General features: G+C 45.4%; 1 protein-coding gene across 14 annotated transcripts in view; it reads left to right on the plus strand.

Annotated features, from left to right (window-relative positions):
- DENND1A (DENN domain containing 1A) overlaps positions 1 to 19635 on the plus strand; it is a 271090-nt gene that overhangs the window by 199179 nt on the left and 52276 nt on the right. For 11 of the 14 annotated variants that reach the window (XM_028716002.2, XM_077922279.1, XM_028715997.2 and 8 more), the window contains 5 exons: positions 14689 to 14790; positions 15293 to 15380; positions 16365 to 16405; positions 17937 to 18008; positions 19315 to 19371. The exons of 1 other annotated variant lie outside the window; for it this stretch is intronic. In XM_028716002.2, coding sequence (XP_028571835.2) covers positions 14689 to 14790; positions 15293 to 15380; positions 16365 to 16405; positions 17937 to 18008; positions 19315 to 19371 — 360 coding nt within the window. The remainder of the gene's footprint in view (positions 1 to 14688; positions 14791 to 15292; positions 15381 to 16364; positions 16406 to 17936; positions 18009 to 19314; positions 19372 to 19635) is intronic. 2 more of the 14 variants (XM_028716001.2, XM_077922281.1) reach the window with 1 other exon arrangement.

Consider the following 19635-nt stretch of genomic DNA (forward strand, 5'->3'; position numbering starts at 1 on the left):
AGTGTATAAACTGTATGAATGATGATGACGATGACGGTGTGTGAAGCTGCTTACCTGAATGATGTTTGTATTTTTAAAGTGAGAATGCTTTATAGTTTCAAGCTGTTAGTTTGGATCAAATGTAAAGCCTGAATAAATACTCACTGAGCAGGGCGGAATTTGCCAAGCACTCCTCCGCTCCATTCAGCTTCGCTTTCACTACTGGGAGAAGGAGAAATGAAAGGCCCCTTCCCATTAGTTCCTTCTTCCTACGAGGAAGCATCTCCCAACGCCTTTAATGGGAGGAAATATTCCTGAAGCCGCTGGAGCATGGTGGAGTGTCAGCTGTCATTGAGACATTCAATTGGAGCTGAACTTTCCATATGCCTCAGCCCAACAAGGGGCCCCCTTCCAGCCCCGGGAGGTTTTGTTTGTGGTTGTATTAATCCGCCCTTGAAGGGTTGATTCCTTTTCGCCGCTCCCTTGGTGTGTCTGCGGGTGGAGCTTTGTGACAGGGGCTCCGAATTCAGAAGTAGGCTGCGTTTATTAACTCTGAATCAATTAACCCCAACATTAAAACTGGCCACAGCCCTACTACACCTGAGCAGAGGATGGCACAGGAGAAGTTTACTGCTGCCTTCTTAATTTTATTTGAGGACACTTAAAAAAAACATCCCCAGCCTTTTTTTGTGGCGGGACTGATGAGGTTTGCCTTCTGGGAAGATGCCGTGGAAGTAAAGTAATAACCATTTGAAAGCCTCTTTAAATCTCCCCGTTACTGAAGAAGGATTTGGAGAGCGGGAAGTGGCAGTGTCATATTTGAGCATTAGTGAAGAGGGAATTTAAGTGTTCAGCTGATAAATTATTCTTCCTTGACTCCCTCACCTGACTTCCTGTCTTTCTGCCTTTGACGTTGCCAGTGGACATGCTGGAGCTAAGCGGTGGTGGTTTCCCTTAGACCACCAAAGGACAAGGCTATCAAAGGCCACCAACCACGATGGCTGTGCTCTGCGTCTGCAGCAGCCTGGCTCCTGAATACCAGTTGCTGGCAATCACACATGCGGAAATGCTGTTGGGCTCAAATCCTCCTTGCTGGTTTCCCATCTGGTCAGCCCCTGTGAGAACAGGATGGGCAAGAGGGGCCATGGGCCTGATCCAACAAAGCACTTCTTGTGTTCTTACCCAGTTATTTGCAGAAGCTGTTGAGGCGTTGCAGCAAAACGAAACTGGCAGGCCCACTGGTTTGACAAGTGGTCAGACCCTGCATCAGTTCGAACCGGAGTAATTCAAGTCAGTTGCAGCTATTCATTGTAGCAATTTGCCAATTCAGATCAACAGAGTATGTTAAATTAGCAATGTTCCTTGAAGGAAAAAAAGAGTTGGTTGAATTAGTATGGCCATGGATAGATAGTTGCAGGTGTAGATATGTTTTTGGATCTATGACCATATAATGAAGTGTGCATTGCACTGGAATTTTTGACGAAGCCCTTGAGTGAATCCCTCTCAACAACAGAAACGAGGCAAAGAAAACAACAAGCACCTTGTGGTGTAAGAAAAGAGTCTGCCCACATCAACCAGGAAACACGGGGGTCCTCCTGGCCGCCCAGTGGTGGGCGGAGCCTTCAAGACCTGCTGTGCCCCTGAGTTTTGGCAAAGGGCTGGGAGCGTGAGCTTCGCTGTTGACGGATTGGCTGGATCACGCTCCTCAAAGCAGCTGCTTTAATCTAGCGGGGGCGGCGGCGGGGGGGGGGAGTCCTAACTGAATGTGTTGCTTTCTCTTCTGCACTTTTCCTCACAAACTGACAGATTTTGTGTGTGCGTGTGCGTGTGCGCTATGACTGAAATATACATTTTGTAAATGGTAACTTTTTCTTGCTATTTAAATAAGCTGTGTATGTACAGCATGAGAGATTTATGCACATAACAGCTGGGAAGCCGCTTTCTTCGAAATTCCAATGGGTGCAAAAATGTCTCTCTCAAGTCACAGGAAGTGCATTGTGAAATAGACACTTCTATGGTAATTGGGAGCTCCATTTCTGTCTTCCCTCCATTAATCCTCTTTTCTTTTTCTTTTTTTTGGAATACAATTAGCGCATCACATGCGCTTCACTTGGCCTCCCTTCGTTTACCTCTGACACCTCCTTGATGTTTAGATGTTTGTTTCTCTGCTTTGAACTCCCATCATTGGTAATAAAGACAAACAGGATTTTATTAATAAACATATTTCCTATTAAAGAGATACAATTAGTGTGCATTGTTAGGCAAAACTATATACATATTGAAGTGGGTTTAAGTCTTTTACTGTTTAGGAGATGGCAAGAATTGTGAAAGGATTTTGGAGTTAATATCCAATGAAAAGCAATTCCTGGGGAAAACAGTTAAAGGATGGTATAAAAAGAAACCTTATATAAAAGGATGACAACTCTAAAAATGCATAAATAATATATGTAATTTGAAGTGGTTTTCTTTTCTTTAAGGCAGCGGGAACATAAAATGCAAAAGCCAGGGGCTTGTTTATGCTTTCTAGTGTGGCTGGTACAGCCATTTTGACATGGTTGCCATTGAGGTGGGGGCAGGAATGAAGCTACAGGGAACCAGAGTTACTTCACAGTTTTCATGGCAAATTGTGTGTCCTGCAGCAAACATGCATAGTGGGGGCAACAGACATGGACCCTAAAACACTTCTTTTCATGCACTGCTGAGACCTCCTCTTTGTCTTTGCAGAAATCCTATAAGACCAGTTTCCATAAATTTCTTGCCTTGCAGGTTTTGCAAGGGAATTCGAAAGAGGGCATGACTCTGCACATGACTTGAACCCTGCACTCTTCATCTTGGTGTTCACTTTTCTTCCTGCTAGGCCACACATGACCACCCTGGCTTCCCTTTTGGTTGCATCTCCTGGAACGCCCAAGGTCAACAAGGATAGTGGACGGAAAAACAGAACTACAGAGTCACTGGCTGACTAATCCTTAATGGTTTTTTGTTCCAGATGCTCCACCTTTTCAAGAGTTTGAAAGACAAAAAATTCAGCAAAACAGGGGTTTAAGCACTGTGAATATTCAGCAGGAAATTTCAAGCACACCTCTCCTTGCTCTCTGTCCTGAGAGACGTATTGCTGCATTTAAGGGAGTTCCACTCCCCCACCCCATCCCATTACACAGCTCCTAACTCAGTATTATCTATGGCTTCTGCTGGGAACAAGTTAAGCAATGCATCCCATTTTGTTCTTGTTGCCACTAAAGCCTCTGTAGAATTTTTCTGTGTTTGAACTTTCTGACAATAAGAGCTGTTTGACAGGGCAACAGACTCCATTGGAGGGAGGTAGACTCTGCGTCACTGGAGGTTTTCAAACAGAGGTTGGGTGCATTGCAGGGAGGTTGGACCAGATGGCACTTGGAGTCCATTGCCACTCTATAGTTCTGTGATGCTATGACATTTCTGTGTTTTACCCTAAGCAGATCACCAAACCGTTTCCAGCTGCCCTGCTAATTCTTTCATTTGTCCATTTGCACCACCCTCATGCCCTGTGTTGCCTCGTGCTAATGTCTCCTTGTGTTCTGGCTCCAATTTCTCTTCCTTTGCCCTTTCCTTTGCAGGATATATTGCAACAATTACCGTTGACCTTGTTTCTAAGAGTCTTGCGCAGCCCCAGCTATGCTATCATCCACTCCATGCCCATCCATGTTTTCAAGATGTAAATAACCTTCTTTGTCTTGAAATGTTGCAATTTTGAGATCAAGTGGCAGATGCGTGTACTTGTGAGAGGACTAAGCAGCTATGAAATTTAAAAGTATGGGTGAGATATTTTTAGTACATAAGAGCATAAGCCTGCTGGATCAGGCCAGTGGTTTGTGTAATCAAGCATCCTGCTCTCACAGTGGCCACCCAGAAGCCTGTGGCAGCCCCGCAACCAGGACATGTGCACAGCAGCACTCTACCGACCAGCGATTCCCAGAAACTGGAGGAGGCAGAGCATGCTAATCACTATGCTAGTCTTATCCTCTTTTAAAACCATCCAAGTTGATGGCCCTCACTGCCTCCTATGGAACCAAGTTCCGTAGTTTGTGTGTGAAGAAGGACTTTCTTTTATCTGTCATAAACCTTGCAACATTCATCTTCATTGAATGAGCACGGGTTCGAGTATTATGGAAGAGGGAGAAAAAGCTTTCTCTACCCACTTTATCTGTGCTATGAATATTTTTATAAACTTCTATCATATCACCTCTTATCTTTTCTCTAAACTAAAAAGTCCCAAATCTTTCATCATAGAGGAGTTGCTGCATCTCCACAGTCATTCTGCTTGCCTATTTTTTCTGAACCTTTTCCAACTCTACAATATCCTTTTTTGGATGAGGCAACCAGAACTATGCACAGTATTCCAAATAGGGTCCCACCATAGATTTGTATAACATCATTATGATATCGGCAGTTTTATTTTCAGTTTCCTAATGATCCCTAGCATGGAATTTGCCTTTTTTCACAGCTCTCAAAGTAAACCATTCACAGTGGGATCAGGTGTTAAACAGGGATGTCTTACCGCCCCAGTTCTATTTATTATGTACATGGCCATGATCCTGCATATTGTCGAAGGGAAACTCCCCACCAGGACGGAAATCATATATCAAACAGATGGAAAGCTCTTTCATCTGAGTAGGCTGAAAGGTTACCATAACGTCCACCATAGAGCTTCAGTATGCTGATGACAATGTAGTGTGTGCACGCTCAGAGGATGACTTCCAAACCATCCTAAATATCTTCACGGAAGCTTATGAAAAGCTTGGCCTACCACTCAATATCTAAAAAATCAAAGTGCTTAACCAACAAGCACAAATCAACCCCTCTGCAGCGCCACAAATCCAACTTAATGGTGTAACATTGGAAAGTGTTGATCACTTTCCCTACCTCAGCAGTTATATTTCCACAAGGGCCGTCATTGATCCTGAAATCCAGCATCACCTGAGCTCCGTGAGTGCATCTTTCTCCCAATTGAAGCGCAGAGTGTTTGAGGACTGGGACATTCACAGGGAACTGCCAACTTTACTGTACGCTTGTGAAACATGGACCACTTATAAACGCCATCTCCAGATCCTCAAAAGATTCCATCAACGGTGTCTCTGAAAATTTTTACACATCTCTTGGGAAGACAGACGAACTAATGTCAGTGTACTGGAAGAAGCAAAGATCATCATTGTCAAAGTAATGATTGGGACAACCATGCACTCATTGGAATGCCAGGAACAAAAGGAGGAAGCTTTCACTTTAGGCACCGCTGTAGAACAAGTTCTCTCCTAGATAATGCCTTCTCTTGTTTTAGACACCAGGGGAACTTGGAGCAGGCTCTCTGAGGAAGAATTTAACATACGAGTTTGAAACGTATGCCAGGAAGCAGTCCGTCAGACACCCTTGACCAAATGTAAGCACAAGGCCTTTGAACTGCGCCTGGAAGCTAACTGGGACCTAATGGAGTTCAGAATTGGTCTCACTTGTTCGCGTGGACTGATCTCTCATTGCTGTCTGATAGCTGCCAGTTGTAGTTCCTGAAAATATTTCAGAAGGCAGAGTCCTTCTCCAGTGCATTGCAGGTTTCTCTCTTAATGGCCTCTACATAGATGGTCCTAAACACACCACAATCTCCACCGACTTTCATTCTGAGGAAACTGAAACCTGGGTAGAGGGCTTGAGCTCCCCAGAGTCTCTCACTGCTCAGAGATTGGGGTGGTGTGTAACTCTATGTATGAACTTTTGCTGCAGCCAGTTCTAGTGAATGCTGCCTGGAGCATTTTTTATGCGGGGTAGACACAGGTAAACCAGTCGGGTGGTCAGAAGTTTTGTCTGATCAGAATTGTGTGTCTTGTGGAATCGGCAACAAAAACAAAATTCAAACATTCTGTGAGGCTTTGAATACGCATAATGGTAAAAGTGAAAGATTTCACAGTACATGAAGTGCTGTAGCCTTTTGTGGAGTGTCTGGATGTGGGAAGTATCCGACTGCATGCACACAGCCAGCAAAGACTGACCTTTCTGAAGGCTTAATTCTTGATCTGTTTCTCAAATCACCACCACTCTTTGTAGTTCTTTTTCAAAGATTAGCTACAGAATGAGTTTTTCCAACAAGTATTCTGGTCTCCATGGAGCTGATGTCCTCCCTCTCTCAATCTGAATTAGATGAATACAGTATAGCCTATATTCTTGCATTAGTGTTAACAAGGTTCAACTCCCTGTAGTGCTGTAACTATTTCTGTTGCTTTGTGCAGAGGTGTTGGAAGAAAAGAGAAACGCGGGAGCCATCCTTGTGGTCACAAATTACTCTTTCCTTCCTGGACTTTCGGAGCCACAGGAGGAACTTGGAAGCTTGCTTTCTGTTCTCAAAGCCCAAGTCAAAGTTGCTTTTGTGGGCCAAAGTCAACACAACTTGATAGGTGTGAGAAACTTGACTAATCACATAAGGTTGGAACTTTGGGTAGAGAGGTCACTTTTGGAGTTGCCCATGAAAACATCTGAATAATGGCAATGATGAACAATAAGTTGGTGAGAGAGGGGAGGCCACAGAAACCCTTACAGCTGTGTCCCAAGATTATTGTCAGGGACTGGCAGGACTCCGACGATGAGTGTGCACTGGGGAAAGAGGGGTAAGTCTAATTCAGGAGAGGGGGGCAAGTGATATCATAGAATCATAGAGTTGGAATAGACCACAAGGGCCATCGAGTCCAACCCCCTGCCAAGCAGGAAACACCATCAGAGCACTCCTGACATATGGTTGTCAAGCCTCTGCTTAAAGACCTCCAAAGAAGGAGACTCCACCACACTCCTTGGCAGCAAATTCCACTGTGGAACAGCTCTTACTGTCAGGAAGTTCTTCCTAATGTTTAGGTGGAATCTTCTTTCTTGTAGTTTGGATCCATTGCTCCGTGTCCGCTTCTCTGGAGCAGCAGAAAACAACCTTTCTCCTTCCTCTATATGACACCCTTTTATATATTTGAACATGGCTATCATATCACCCCTTAACCTCCTCTTCTCCAAGCTAAACATGCCTAGCTCCCAGATTTGTGGGGAACCGTACCAGCCAGGAGGCTAGAGTCAGACACAGGGGAAGCTTCATACCTGGAAGGTGGAGCACAGGATGGGGCAGAGAAAGAGGAGGAAGAGACAGGTCAAGCAAGTGAAGGGGCTGGGTATTTCCCCAGCTTCTCCTGCACCACTGTCTCCCAGAATCAGGAGGGGGTTGAAGAGGGAAGAGCAGAGGAAGCTTCCATGCAGGCTCAGTTTCCAGCTGCATGTGTGCAGCCCATCGGGGTAGGGTACATAAACAAGTGAAGGCCCGCAGTTCCTGCAGCTGTTCCATAGACCCCGGACCTGGGAATAGCTGCCTAGACGTTAGACTGGTCTGTGAGGCTATTTGGAGCCATTGAAGTGACTGCGTCTGCTTTGACAATAAAGAGTTAGGTATCCGCCATGTGCGTTCCTTTGGCTGTGGAGCGCCCTGGACAATTACATTGTCCTTGTCCTACATGCAGATGAGTACAGCCTTAGCCACTGGGAAACTGCCCCTCTGTCAATCTAGAAGAAATAACTGTGTAAGGTAGACCATCATCTCATACCAATATTGCCAGTTAATATTTTCGTGTCACTGTATGGGGGATTGAGACAGGGTGAGTTGAGGGTCCCATGGCAGGTTCAGAGTGAGTCTGCCCAGACAAATCATTGGACTTTGTTTTAAGCCCAGTTCATACATACAGCCACCCTGGTAGGAGGATGTAATATGAAAACAGATCTCATGTCTGATTCTCAGACTGTGGTGTGAGCTTGGCCCCCTCCTTCTGAGCTCAGTGCAGGAGCAGAGTCAGTCCATGTAGTGGGTACGCTTCAAGACTCACGCTATTACTCTAAACATATGTCTTCACCTACGAGTGGACACACCCAACGCAACCCAAATTCAACATCTATATGCCACTTTTTCCTAGTAAGAGTTCCTAACAGCTCACAACAATAGCATCAGAAACATATATAAATAACACTTTCACCAGTATATGCTAGCATAATATGTTTTGGAAAGCTGCTTCTTAACAGCAACTCTGAGCGTGTCTTTTCTGTTTGAGAGAGGCATGTCTCTTGCACTTCCAGTATTTGACCTTTATATGAAGTGTGATGATTCCAGGCCTGGTCTCCAAAACATGACCTGTGTGGGCGATCATCCTCCTGAAGAGCCTAAACCCGCTTTGCACAGATCCTTTTGCGACAGGAGTTTGTAGGGTTAAGCCTCTCCCCAGCCTCCCAGAAGGTGCACTGTCAGGTACTCAGGTGTTAACTTGGGAGGCTTCTAGGCCAGTCAGTCAGTCACGGAGGAGCCAGATCAGCTGCTGTTCTGGGGTAGAGATTACAGAGCTTAATGATGAGCTACTCTAAGCTGCAGCTGATGCCAGACCCTTCCCCCTTTACACCTAATTAGCCTCATTAATGAGCTCTTCTGCTCTCTGCAGAGAGGGCGTCCTCCTGGAATAGCAGGCAAAAATACCTCTCCCAGGTAGATGTTCCGAAACCCTTAATTATGGTCTGCATCTGACTCTTGACGAGGAGATGGATGGATGAGGGTGCTTTAACCGGAATTGTGCTTGTTTACAATGACCGTTGTGCAAGACTGTTAACTCTTAACATGAGTCAGGTTGCTTTTAAATAAATTATGGCATTAACCCACAAAACAAAATAAGACCTTCGGAGATTATGCTACTTAAAAAAAAGAAGGAGTGGATAGGAAAGGAGGGAGGATTTCTGACCTACTTAGAAGTGAAGTGTGTGCAAATATTTATTTATTTTTTAAAGCGCTTAATTGAGTCCTTGATTCCATGCTGTATTGGATTGCTTGCTATAGATTACCCAGCAAGATTTGATTTATTTATTAAAATTTGCAACTGGCAGTTGTAATGATAAAACATCCTTTAGATTTCCAGCCTGTGAAAGAAAGATGAACCTGGACAGTGCAGTGTTCAAACCAAACACGGGATCTATGGTGGTTCAAGGTGACCTGATTCTGTGAAGGAGGACTTTAGATGAAAGCTCAGTCTTCCTGAAAAGACTTGCTAGCAGTCAGAGGAAAATACCAGGTATCAAACTCAGTTTATTACTGGGTTTGTTATTGTTGTTCAAAAAGAATCTATGATGACTGAATGCCACACAGTCCAAGACAAAACAAGTTCTATTTGTGTACTTCTAACTTACCTAGTATTACGGGTTGGTGACAACACTTGACAAGCAAAAGATATTTGTTATGAGAACTGGGTACCTCTGAAATATTTGTGAAACCATTCCTGTTTTTCTGAGTTATGCCTTGCAATTAAACCCAGGTCAAGTTTTTTAAAAATGTTTTTACAGCTTGTTTTATGAAGGATGCTGGGTTTTTGGCACACCACCAGGAAAAGGGAATTCCATTGCTGTGGGCTATTGAAGAGAGAACTCTGTGTGTGTGTGTGTGTGTGTTCTACCAACTTGGCACATGCCTGGTGTGAGGAGGGCAAGTACTACTACAAGCATGACCATAAGATACACAAGCCAGCCGGATTAGCAGGTGCTGGAGGAACGCAGCAGAGGAGCTGTGCTTGGTGTTTTCCACTCTGGAAATTCCACTTCTTCTGCAGCTCTTTTGTAGTAGCAGCTTTGACACAGGCACTACCATTAAAGGTGTGTGTAATTCCTGGGCAGGTTGATTTTACAGGATGGAAATTATCCTTGTGCACCTCCAGGTTTGGAGGGGGCTGCCTCTGCACCCTTTGGCCATCTGACTGGCTGCCCATCTGCTCTCTGTCAGAATGCGTTAGGAGTGTGCTTGGACTCGTGCCCCAGAGTTTCCGCGCGGGGCTGGTCATGTGCTTGTCTCCACGACAACTCAAGGAGATGTGTAAACTGCCATGCTCTGAGCCAGATGCTTCTCTGGCCATGTGATCTAATTAAATAGTAGCTCCCCCCCCCCCTCTTGATGAAACTCATTGATGTTGCCCTGTTTCCCTGGCTGAGGTGTGAAAGGAAGCTGTAACAGGGATAGAAGGGATCGCTGGGCTCTGTATTAACCCCCTTGCAGATACGCATCGCTTCCATTCTGCGCTGGTCCCTTTTACAAACTTGGAGTTCCAAGTCCACAGTGCAAAACTGGGGGGTGGGGGGTGGTTAAGTCTGTAGCACCCACCAAGTGGAGTCCATCTGGAATTACCGTATTTTTTGCTCTATAAGACTCACTTTTTCCCTCCCAAAAAGTAAGGGGAAATGTGTGTGCGTCTTATGGAGCGAATGCAGGCTGTGCATCTATCCCAGAAGCCAGAACAGCAAGAGGGATCGCTGCTTTCACTGCGCAGCGATCCCTCTTGCTGTTCTGGCTTCTGAGATTCAGAATATTTCCCCCCCTTGTTTTCCTCCTCCAAAAACTAGGTGCGTCTTGTGGTCTGGTGCGTCTTATAGAGCGAAAAATACGGTAAGTTGGTGCTCTTTGCCTCATTTGCAGAAGCAGGGGACAGTTTGCCAACAGTAAAACACCTGCATTTCCCCACCTGCAATAAATGTGCTGCTACATTAGTGCAACAGTGTGTGCGCGCAAGGAGAAGGGAAGCCCTCAGTCAGTTGGGAGATCCTGGAAGCAGTGACTCACTCCAGGGGCGGGAATTGGGGGACATGCAACATGCGCTTCTCCCCTTTGGACTTCGGTTCTAACTCAAGGCTATTGTTCTCACCCTGAACACCTCCCTCGTTGTCTTGGAATGGCAATGGTGCCCACCTGAGAGGTCTCAGGCCTGAGTTCCAGCTGAAAAAAATCCCTGGTTCTTACGGGAATTTTGTTGCCCTCCCCACCCCCACCCTGCTTGGTAGTGGAGGTTTTCACAGGTTCCGGTCCAATGTGGTTCCGTGTCACAATTCCCCATTCTCTGGTCTTTCTTTTGTTCCAGCTGTTATGGTTTGGGTTGCTCAACCATTTCTCCTCTCCCACCACTCCCCCCCCCCCCCGCTTGCTGCACCAGAGTGAGAATCCCTGCCATACAAGGGATGCTGTACTTTTGACACTAGTCCAGTGACCTCAGCTGATCTTGTGTGGGGAAGATACGCATCGTAAATATGTTGCATTTCATTGGATAATTAGGTTTCCTTGGAGACCATCACACCGCAAGAGCTGAGAAATGTGACCTTTTCGCGACTGCCTTCCATCACCACCTTTGATTAACCTTCCTGGAGCTCCCGTCTCTAAACCCTCCCTCTTCCCCAACCCATCTTCCCCGACGTGGCTGCAAATCGTGTTGTATAGTCAATTAGCAGGTGGAATTTTCATGTCTGAACATGGTTGCTGCATCCAAATACCAGGGCTAAGGGAAAGCTGAAGACAGGCGTAGCACGCATTGTGCTTCCCAGGGAGGGAAGCAGCATCCGTGCTTCCAGGGGAGGAGTCTAGCTTGCTGGCCACAGAACACTTGCTTTGCATGCAGAAGGTCCCAGATTCAGTTGCTGGCATCTCCAGTTGAAAATATTACGCTAGCAGGCAATAGATTTAGAATTCCACAGTCAAGCCAGCTAGTTCCTCCCTCATAGCAGGCCACATTATACCGTGCTGGTTTATTTGTCCATGTGGCACAGTATTGTTCTCTGACAGAGAGCCTCTCTCCACAACCTCAGGCAATGAAAGATACTTCCAAAGAGCTGTTCGGCACTGGGGAAAAGTACCAGTAAAAAAGAGTGGAATCGCTCATCCGTCAGAAATGTTGTGGGCTCAACAGGATGCCATCTTGCCCTGACAAAGTGTGGTTGTTTTGGATCTCCCTTGGCGCCCCCTCTGTTTGTTGCAAATAGGAAAGGGAGCATACTTGTCCTCAGCCATAATTTAGGATCTAAAACATTAAATAAAATACTCGCTTTTTTAAAAAGTCAAGACATAGAGGAATATAGAGCCTGCTGGGTCTAATTAAGTGGGGGGGGGGCATTATTCTTGATGGGCTGCTCATCTAGCCTCCAGGACTCATGGCTCTTTGCATAACAGAAATCCTCCAAGTTAAAACTCCTCTGCAGTTTCACTTTCTTCCTCTTTAATAGAGTTTATATGCAAAATTTATAATCCAGTGTGATATAAGCAGGCACAGCACCATAAATCGCTGCAATCACCATTCCTGGTCTTTATACCCTGTAGTGTCCTTAACTGTCACATACACTTTTCCTGCACACACGTAAAAGTTCCATTGTGGCTTTAGTATACCTCAAGGTGCTTTATGAGCATGGAACATTTAGAAATGTTTGTAGAATTCAGCCCTGGAATAGGCGGCAAGGGGAATATTAGCTACAGTAGCTCATGTGCTATCGCAAAAAAGTGGTGCAGGAAATGGTCGCCTATGCAAATTGCAATGCAAATCAGGTTATATTTCACCAGATACAAAGCAGTAGGTGGCTTTTTCTGCTATCCCATTCATCAGGGGTGATGAATGGAGGGCTCTTTTGTGTTCTGACCCACAGATGGTGCAAATTGAATAACGGTGGACTTGGCCACAGCAGTAAGGCCAGTCCTTGCTTCCTGGTGCAACCTCCGGTCCTCCATATCTTTATTCCCCATCCTGGGTGTGGTGTCACCTGCCTCCCAAGGCTGGAGCAGTTTAGCTGGAGAAATCATCTCCAATGTGTGCCTGCTGGTGTTCAGCATTTTTGGCAGTGCAGTTTAGGAATGTGGGCCAAGTGGAAGGTGATACCAAACTCCCTCTGGGCAGGGGAGGATCAATAGGGCCAACAGAGCAGGAAATTCACAGTTCAGTCCCAGTGGAGTGGTATGGTCCAGGAGAGGCAGGAAACAGCTAGAAGAAGGCAGTGTTAGAAACGGAGATATGAAAGCTAAATGGCACCTTAAAACTAGGTTGTGGGCGCAACAACAGAATGTCTAGGTACACCTTTTTTAATAACAAGAATACAAAGCTGAATATGAATGAACTGCAGCTACAATATTATGTTCATTTTTCACATGGTCTAGTCCAGGGGTAGGCAACCTAAGGCCCGGGGGCCGGATCCAGCCCAATCTGGCCCGTGGATGGTCTGGGAATCAGTGTGTTTTTACATGAGTAGAATTTGTCCTTTTATTTAAAATGCATCTCTGGGTTACTTGTGGGGCCTGCCTGGTGTTTTTACATGGGAAGAATGTGTGCTTTTATTTAAAATGCATCTCTGGGTTATTTGTGGGGCATAGGAATTCATTATTTATTTATTTATTCAAAATATAGTCTGGTCCACCACATGGTCTGAGGGATGGTGGACCGGCCCACAGCTGAAAAAGGTTGCTGACCCCTGGCCTAGTCCTTCCCCTGCCCCACCCCCCTAATGTTCTTAAGAGGGTCTCTTCTCCAGTCTTCAGAGAGCAGCTGGAAGTGGGGAGGCAGGAAAAGGTCCCCTTCTCCTTCCACTCTGCAGTTTTAATCTGAAATCTTAGGCACAGTGCTGCGCCCATAGCTCAGAAACTGCTCGCGCTAATGAAATTCCCTGTCACAAAGTGCAGCTTTGGGAGTTTGGAGCACTGGAAGAAGGAATGCAGAAAGGATGTGCTCTCTGTGTGGGAGAAGTGCAGTTTTCCACATATGGACATTCCTTATAGGCTCCTCCCACAGGCCAAGATTGCCAGGGTCTTCTGTGATTGGGGGGGGGGGCACTCCTCCCTCCTCCCAGACCTGAGGATTACAGGAATGCAGCTGTAGAGTTCCACCATGAAACCGAGGTGACAGCAACCCATCTGCCTGGAATGATCTCTCCCCCCTCCCCACCCGCCCCCGGCTCATGGATGAAAAGCACTGGGTGTACTTTTTCATTAGAGCATGAAAAGACCTCTGCATTAACGTAACATTGACATAATTCTACTGCTCCTTCTTACTGCCACTTTTCAGTTGCCATAAATATATTTACTTGCTTTGCTGCAAATTTGCAGATTTAAGTGTTGCCAGGACATGGAAAGAGATGGGTGCCCCCCCCCCCAGCAGATACATAACCAACTTCACTATTAATGTAACACAAAACAACACAACACAATGCACTTCCTTTCCCCCCAGCCCAAAGTTGCAAATGGTGTTTGCTTTGCTGCATTTTACAGATAAAAGTCCATTCTTTTTGAAAACAACAAAAAAGTTTTCCAATTCCTTTTTGGCCCATTCAGAACACCTGACAAAGGTGTTTGTGGCCCTGTGCTATGTCAAGAACATTGACAGGATCATTGTTGAGTTATCAAGGCCTCATTTCTTGGATTTTAATTTTATTTTAATGCCTGGAGTCTGGAGCATGTAGATTCACAAAGAGTGCTTCTGAGAATGAGCTGAAGGCCTTTACTTTACCTCTGAGCAAGCACCAACAATCCCTCTGTGGCTGGTGGGATGACTTCCAGCTAAGAGCCCCAGGTGTCCCCTGTTTTGGGAAATCAAACACGAGACATTACAAATTGCTTGGTTTGTGGGGCAGGGGGAGCACAGCCTTCCTTTTCCGTTTGCCTGGAGGAAGTGGATGACCATTGGCCAGTCTCCCTGGCTTTTGCCCTGGTTAAGGGCCCACTGTCTGGAGATGGGCAAGTTGATTGGGGAGGCCTCCTCCCTCTCTGAACCTTGCTCCTGAATGTACTTGCCGTGGTGCTTAATGCAGCCCCCTGCAACTCATTGACTGGGCTTGTACTCTTCTGGGAGCATTTGGCCACCTGTAAGTTCACCCCTCCTCTGAACTCCATCTTTCCAGGGGGAGCCCATCACCTTCTGTGAAGAAACATTTGTCTCCCACCGGTCTGCCACCATGCGACAGTTCCTGCAGAACGCAACCCAGCTGCAGCTTTTCAAGCAGGTATTGCAGGTCGTTAAACAAAAGAACTATCCCCACCCCCTGCCTTGCTTTTGTGCACTGTGATCTATACTGGGCCATGTGCCGTGAAATACAGCTGGCCACTTTGTTTCATAATTAGCTTAATTTATGGGTCAAAATGGGATGTGCTCTACATTAATATCTTTTTCCAGCCCAGCTGACAATCCGTTTACAGGAGCACTGTGTTTGTTTGTTTGTTTGTTTGTTTGTTTGTTTGTTTGTTTTCCTCTTTTCTGTTCTGTAACAGTAAAACCTGACATGCTCTTCTGCCTCTGGCTCTCCATTGCAAGTCCCTTCCAGTTTTATATTGGAGGCCCCACCAAGCCAGAAAGCTTGAGCAGTGGATCTCTAGCCTGGTATAATAATACGAGACGCCTTGAAAAAGGGAGCGAGTGTTAGCACCTTGGCAGGGGGTTGTTCTTCAGGGCTTTAGGATGGCCTGTATGATCCGCTCTTGGTGTGCTTTCTTTTTCTTCTCCTGAAGTTTATTGATGGCCGCCTTGATCTTCTCAACTCCGGAGAAGGTTTCAGTGATGTCTTTGAGGAAGAGATCAACATGGGCGAATATGCTGGTAAGGAGGAACGTTTGCTTGAGTTTGTGGATGCCGAGCAAAGGAGGTGACCCTTCTGTTTGGACCAGAAGTGCCAGGTAGCTTCCTTAGACCTTTAGAAAGATTAGCAAGGGAAGCAAAAGAGGGTTTTCCTCAAGCTGGTCTGTGACTGCACTTTTCAAGACTTCGTGCTATAGACAATTAATTAGGTTCCAGCCTGGCCCAAGGCAGTGAGGTTTTAAGTTACATAAAGGCCTGGGGGACAAAACAAGAAATGAAAAGCAGAAAAAACACCAAGGAATAAATATATTTATAGCCCTTTCTCTATGCTGCTGGTGTCTTAGAAGTCAAATAATGGGGGAAATAACATATAATACCTGCTTGTATTAGCAAACATAGAAACAAATTTTGAAAGCCCGTGAATTAGAGATTCGGTTGAAGTCAGAATGAACTCCCAAGCCTGGTCCTTGGCAGAATTTTTCTTTCGTCTCTCAGTGGATTTCAGTTTCGTGGGTCTTGTGGGCTGCCTCGTGTTGTAGTTTTGGTACCTCTTCAAGGCTAGCCCTGTGTGGCTGGGGGGCTCTTCGATGTTGGGGTGGCCAGTGCCTTTCCTTCACCTCCCTCTGGAATCAAACCAGGGATTCACGGCCAGCCCACTGACGGGGAAGCTTCAGCCAGGAGTGTTGATGCGGGGAGGGAGACGCAAACAAACCTCAGAGCAGCTTTCTATATTTAAACAAGACTCCTTGCTATATTTAGACATGAATAAAAAGCAGCCTCTTTCTTGCTCTTTTCTATGAAGACACATTCAGAAGGAGCTGTTATCTCACTAATTGCCCTAGTTTTTATTGGGGGGGGCAAGTGGGGAGCTAACTTAGATGCATTGTCCTTCCAAAGGAGGCTGCATCTCCAGCATAGTAGCATTGTCCTGGGGGGGGGGGGTGTCTGCTGATGGCAAAATGAGTGCTGCCACTTCTCATCTGTCTGCTTGCCTCTTTGTGTCAGGTAGTGACAAGCTGTATCTCCAGTGGCTGTCAACGGTTAGGGTAAGTGTCCCCAGCAGCCCAGGTGCTCCTTCTTCTGATCGTCCAGCAGTTTCTGAGTCCTAGGGTGAGGGTGCTGAGATGGGGGCCAAAGCTAGTTAAGGCTTAAGGGTGCTGCTGCTGCACCCTCTCCCAAAGCAGGAACTCTGCTGGTGCTCCGATGCGCATGAACGACGGGTTGCCAAAATCTGTTGTTTTTGCTACAAGGTAGGGAGGCAGGAGGCGGGCAGAACTACCTTTTTGGTATTTGGAGTCCCGCTGTTAACTTAATTGATACAGATTAACTGCCATATGATAAATATTTATGAATAGCAGACCCAAAATAGATCCCAGGAGTTGTGGTTAAGTAGTCTCTCCCTCTCCGTATTACACACATTTAAGATAGTAATGGCAAAAGAAATAATTAGCAGAAGCAAGCTCACTGTGTTCCCAGCCCCAAACTTACTCCAAGCAGAGCAGTTTCTGTCAGGCGGGAAATGAGGACCGGGCATCCTTGATCACTCGGGGTTCTGAGACAAATAAAAGAAGCTCTGTGAAAACATCCGACGGGCTGCTCTGACATTCTCATAGAATGCCAAACAGTGTTCCAAGAGCTGCAGAAAAAGAAGTGCTATGAATTAATAAATTAATCATCATCATCATCATCACCCAGTTCTCAAGGACACAAATATTTGCAATATGGTTCACTGGAATAAAGCTCACTGTTAATAGTAAATTAAAAACTAGTATTGGGCAAAGTTAATTATTAGTTTTAAAAAATAGCTGTGCCTGAGTGAGTCTTTGTGGGGGGTTGCCAGGGCTGGCAGGGAGGGTATCCTTCTTTTGTGCACGCTGGATTTTATTTATCAAAATAATACATTATGCAGCAAAAGCCAACGTGAGCTGCAAAATAAATAAAACACTAACTGGACTACTAGATTATTCTGTCTGACATATCAGAGCCTTGTGCGTCTTTTCTGGTTGTGCCTCCTGTACGTGCAGTTCGGCCTTTCTGGAAGGAGATGGATTTCTCCCGTCCCCCGTTCTGCCCTCATTTCCCTCTTGACGGCGGAAGAACGGTGGGCATAAGCAGTTTCAGACTGATGTGGGAGAAGGCACTTCACACTCAAGATACCAGATATTTTCATGTGGTGAAATAGATACACAAGCAGGTTTTACAAATGGAGACTGATTCCCTCCCTCTCCTGCTACAGTGATCTTTGAGAACTTTGACATTCTTCCACGTTTAACACCATATTTGTTTGGTGCTATAGCCTCCTATATGACAAAAATGAAGTATGAACTCAATGAACTTAGAAACACGTATCTGACTATTCAAGAAAACGTTGACGTGTTTGCCCTGCTTCCTCCTTTAAGAAATTAAATAACCGGATGTTAAGAGCAAAATGCCTGAAGCCTTTTGTATTGCTCAGGCGTGTTTGCAATATTCTTTTTTTTTGTGTGTGTGCAGAAATTTGCATTCCAAACCGGGAGTTATGTTGGCTCTTCTGCCCCAGTAACAGTTTACCATGTTGTTCCTTTTTCCTCATTGCAGAAAGGAAGTGGTGCCATTTTGAATACAGTCAAGACCAAGGCAAACCCTGCCATGAAGACAGTCTACAAGTTTGTAAGTGTCATAGAGTTGCATAGGAGGTGCAAATATACAGGGGAAGGCTGGGGTTGCTTTTAAGCACACAGACGGTCTGCTTGCTACACAATGTGTCCTTCGTGTGAGTCAAGTAACTTGACCAAACTGGTAGGCGCATGAAACAATAGAGGGCTAAAAAGCCAGGACATTAATACACAGAAAGTCTTTCTCGTTACTAGATTTAAAATGAAAAATCCCTTGGAAACTGCATAAAAGCTACATACTGTAGCAATAATCATTATTAGCTTTTCAACAATCAGACACTGAAATGGTTCTCAAGGTGCTGGCATAAAACTGTTGGATGAGAGAAATATTTTTTTTTATGGAAGAAAAAGACTAAACAATCGGTATGAAGAGGAGAAGTGTGAATGCAGTGTGAATGTTCTCCCCCCTCCCCTCCCTGTGCTGCAAGCCCTGCCACCTGCTGTTAGATCTTCAGTAGGATAAGAAGCAGGAGGAGGAGGAGGAATTTAGGGAAATGTACATGGAAGCAATGCTGTTCCAGCAGAAATTTAACAAAGGCACTGAGGATAAGTCACACATGGATACTCAGACTTTAAATTGCAACCAGAGACCAGTAAGTTCTGGAGTAAACAGTGGAGCTGGCAGGAAAAAGGTTTCCAGCAAGAGCTCATCCCCCCTTCTGCCCCATAGCAGAAGGTGCGTACCAAAATTGGCAGAGACCCGACCTGGAGCAGAGTCTCCTCCTTTGTGCTCCTGCCACAAGGAGCAGGAAGCCACGGGCAGGAAATGGTCGTTGGGAACCTTTGGTGGAACTCACACTTGCCATCGTTCCTTAACCTACATTCAGCCAGTATGGATCAAAATGGATTATGAAACTGATATTCTCTCACCATCCAGAATCAAGCTCTGAGTGGTGGTGCAGAGAAGCCAGGAAGTATGCTTATGAGCCTCCCTTAGATGCTGCTAAGAGTCGGGTCCTGCCCTAGTCAGGCTTCTTACCCTTACCCTTACCATGCAACACACATAAAAAAATAATTAGAGGATAGAGCAAGAAACCTAGGCTTTAGGAGGCAGCGTATTCTCTGCAAACAAAATCTCTTTCCCCCTCATTAAATATTGTTTTTTAACCTCTTGTATCTGTATTTGTTTCTATACCCATTATGTCTTCAGTTTGGTGGACCAATTTCCCCACCCCTCCCTATTCTCAGTGATCAGAAAAGGTGGGTCTTGATGGGAGGAAATGAAGCCCAGTTGCCTCTGCAGCCAGAACAGGGTTTCTGACTTAAATTAATCTCCCTCCGCCCTTTTTTTTTCTATGCAGGCAAAAGATCATGCAAAAATGGGAATAAAGGAGGTGAAAAACCGCTTGAAGCAAAAGGTACTTGAAGTTTGTATTCTTTAAAAAAAAAAAAAGCGTATAAGAACTACTTGGCCAGGAAAAGCATTATGTGATCAATAGAGAGCTGTGTGGTGCTGTGTTGTTAACACACTTCAAAATGCATTACCAGCTGTCCTGGATTTTTCCTACTGTTATAAATATTCACAGACAAAAAACCCAAATACATTAAGACCTGGTGTGGGATGTGTGCCCCCTTGCACCAAAAAAAAGGGAGGAGGAGAGATGAGGCAAGTCATTGGAGGT

The sequence above is a fragment of the Podarcis muralis genome, chromosome Z (genome assembly GCF_964188315.1).
Source record: "Podarcis muralis chromosome Z, rPodMur119.hap1.1, whole genome shotgun sequence".
Lineage (NCBI taxonomy): Eukaryota > Metazoa > Chordata > Lepidosauria > Squamata > Lacertidae > Podarcis > Podarcis muralis.